Source organism: Coregonus lavaretus (assembly GCF_964263955.1).
Source record: "Coregonus lavaretus genome assembly, chromosome: 27".
NCBI classification, from domain to species: domain Eukaryota; kingdom Metazoa; phylum Chordata; class Actinopteri; order Salmoniformes; family Salmonidae; genus Coregonus; species Coregonus lavaretus.
In genome coordinates this window covers 19,623,137-19,625,557 of record NC_140014.1, presented here as the reverse complement: position 1 = coordinate 19,625,557, position 2,421 = coordinate 19,623,137, and the positions used below count along the sequence as shown (strand labels likewise).

The 2,421-nt window shown below is 46.7% G+C and overlaps 1 protein-coding gene across 1 annotated transcript; it reads left to right on the top strand.

The window, feature by feature from the left end:
- Nucleotides 1–641: 641 nt before the first annotated feature.
- Nucleotides 642–2,210, top strand: LOC311102707 (cytochrome P450 1B1-like; the record flags this gene model as incomplete). The annotated part of the gene is made up of 1 exon (XM_084144079.1): nucleotides 642–2,210. One exon carries the CDS (start codon nucleotides 642–644, stop codon nucleotides 2,208–2,210), a length of 1,569 nt encoding a protein of 522 aa, XP_084000205.1.
- Between the last annotated feature and the right edge of the window lie 211 nt (nucleotides 2,211–2,421).

Sequence of the window (2,421 nt, the reverse complement as noted above, 5' to 3'; positions counted from 1 at the left end):
ATTCTCCCCTGGGGTACCTGTATTGTGTTTAAAGGTAGTGCAGCCCAGTCTTTTAGACCCTCTGGCCCGCTAAATCTAAACTCCTTCTGTTTTAGTCCTTGGCTGGCAGGCCTGACTGGTTGCTGCTTTCCTCTTTGTCTCACAGTGGCATTGAGTGTTAGGTATAAGAAAGACTCCGCTGGAATGAGCACCTCGGCACAAAAAAAAAAAATGAATAGGAGTTTTAAGTCCCTGAACCCTCCCACTGAGCAGATATAAGGGAGAGTGTCAAGGCTGAAATCTGCATTCCTCTAATGTGGTCATCTGAAGACGGACACCGACTGCACTACTGCTAACCACTCAACCTGATCGAGCCTGTTCACAAACCAGCACGGAGGAGGAGGAGACAGACACAGTAGTGTGTAAGTGGCGCTGAAAACCTTCTTCGATGTCTTGATTCATTTTATACATTTTCAGATGATAATGTAGGACTGACCATACTTAAAAACAGACAACATTTTTATTCTGTTTATTTGGAATTGAGGTGGGGAGAAGGACCCATTTTAAATATCCGGTTACCAGGAATAACGTTCAACAAAGAAAAGTGGGATCTCTCTCAGAATTTGAAGGATTGGGCACCAGAATTAGAACATCTCAGCACCATGGCACTGCTGGACACAGAGTTTGGGGTGAAGGGCAGCAGCATCATCAGGGAGTGGAGTGGACAGGTCCAGCCAGCTCTGGTTGCCTCCTTTGTTTTCCTCTTCTGTCTAGAAGCCTGGCTGTGGGTCAGGAATCTCAGACTCAAGAGAAGGCTGCCAGGACCCTTTGCCTGGCCGGTGGTGGGCAATGCCATGCAGCTGGGGAAGATGCCTCATATCACCTTCTCCAAGCTGGCAAAGAAGTACGGCAACGTGTATCAGATACGACTGGGCTGCAACAACATAGTGGTGCTCAATGGAGACACAGCAATACGAGAAGCCTTGGTTCAACACAGCACAGAGTTTGCAGGCAGACCCAACTTTGTGTCTTTTCAGTCTGTGTCAGGTGGTAACAGCATGACATTCTCTAACTACAGCAAACAGTGGAGGACCCACCGGAAGATCGCTCTGTCCACCATTAGAGCTTTCTACTCTGCCAACAGCCAGACCAAAAAAGCATTTGAACAGCACATTGTGGCAGAGGCCACTGAGCTAATTGAAGCTTTCCTCAAACTCAGTGCTGAGGGACAGTTTTTCAACCCTGCTCATGAACTGACAGTAGCTGCTGCTAATGTAATCTGTGCCCTGTGCTTTGGAAAGCGTTATGGACATGATGACATGGAGTTTAGAACCCTTCTGGGCAGCGTGGACAAGTTTGGAGAGACGGTGGGGGCTGGCAGCTTGGTGGATGTCATGCCCTGGCTTCAATATTTCCCAAATCCTGTCCGCAGAGTCTACCAGAGCTTCAAAGACCTCAATAAAGAGTTTTTCACCTTTGTGAGAGACAAGGTGGTGGAGCACAGGGAGACGTTTGACCCTGAAGTGACCCGGGACATGAGTGACGCCATTATTGAGGTAATTGACAAAGCAGGCAGTGATACCGGGTTGACGGAGGCCCACACAGAAGGGACAGTGTCCGATCTGATTGGTGCGGGACTGGATACTGTGTCCACTTGCCTTCATTGGATGCTTCTTTTATTGGCAAAATACCCCACAATCCAAACCAGAGTGCAGGAGCAGATTGACAAAGTGGTAGGCCGTGACAGGCTGCCCTGTATTGAGGACAAAGCCAGCCTGGCTTACCTAGATGCTGTTATCTATGAAACCATGCGCTATACCAGCTTTGTACCCCTCACCATCCCACACTCCACCACCTCAGATGTCACCATCGAAGGCTTCCACATCCCCAAAGACACGGTGGTCTTCATTAACCAGTGGTCCGTCAACCACAACCCTTTAAAGTGGAAGGACCCACATCTTTTTGACCCCTCACGGTTCCTAGATGAAAATGGTGCCCTTGACAAGGACCTGACCAACAGTGTGTTGATATTCTCAGCAGGGAAGAGGCGATGTATCGGTGAACAAATCGCCAAAGTGGAGGTTTTTTTATTTTCTGCTATTTTGATTCACCAGTGCAGTTTTGAGAATAATCAGGACCTCTCCTTAGACTGCTCCTATGGGTTAACACTGAAGCCCCTGAACTACAAGATCTCTGCCAAGCTCAGAGGAGAATTACTTAATGGGGCATAAAATCTTGTGATTTGTGTTTTCAAACAGAGCACCCACTAATGGACTGCAGTAATCCAATGCACTATAAAAGGTATGCACACAACAGTGAATATTTATGCTTTGGTAGGTACCAACCATAAGATTTATATGGATACTTATATTGATACTTTACTATTATTATCATTAGTTATCATTGTTGATTGTATAAATCACTTTTTGTGACAGATAACTG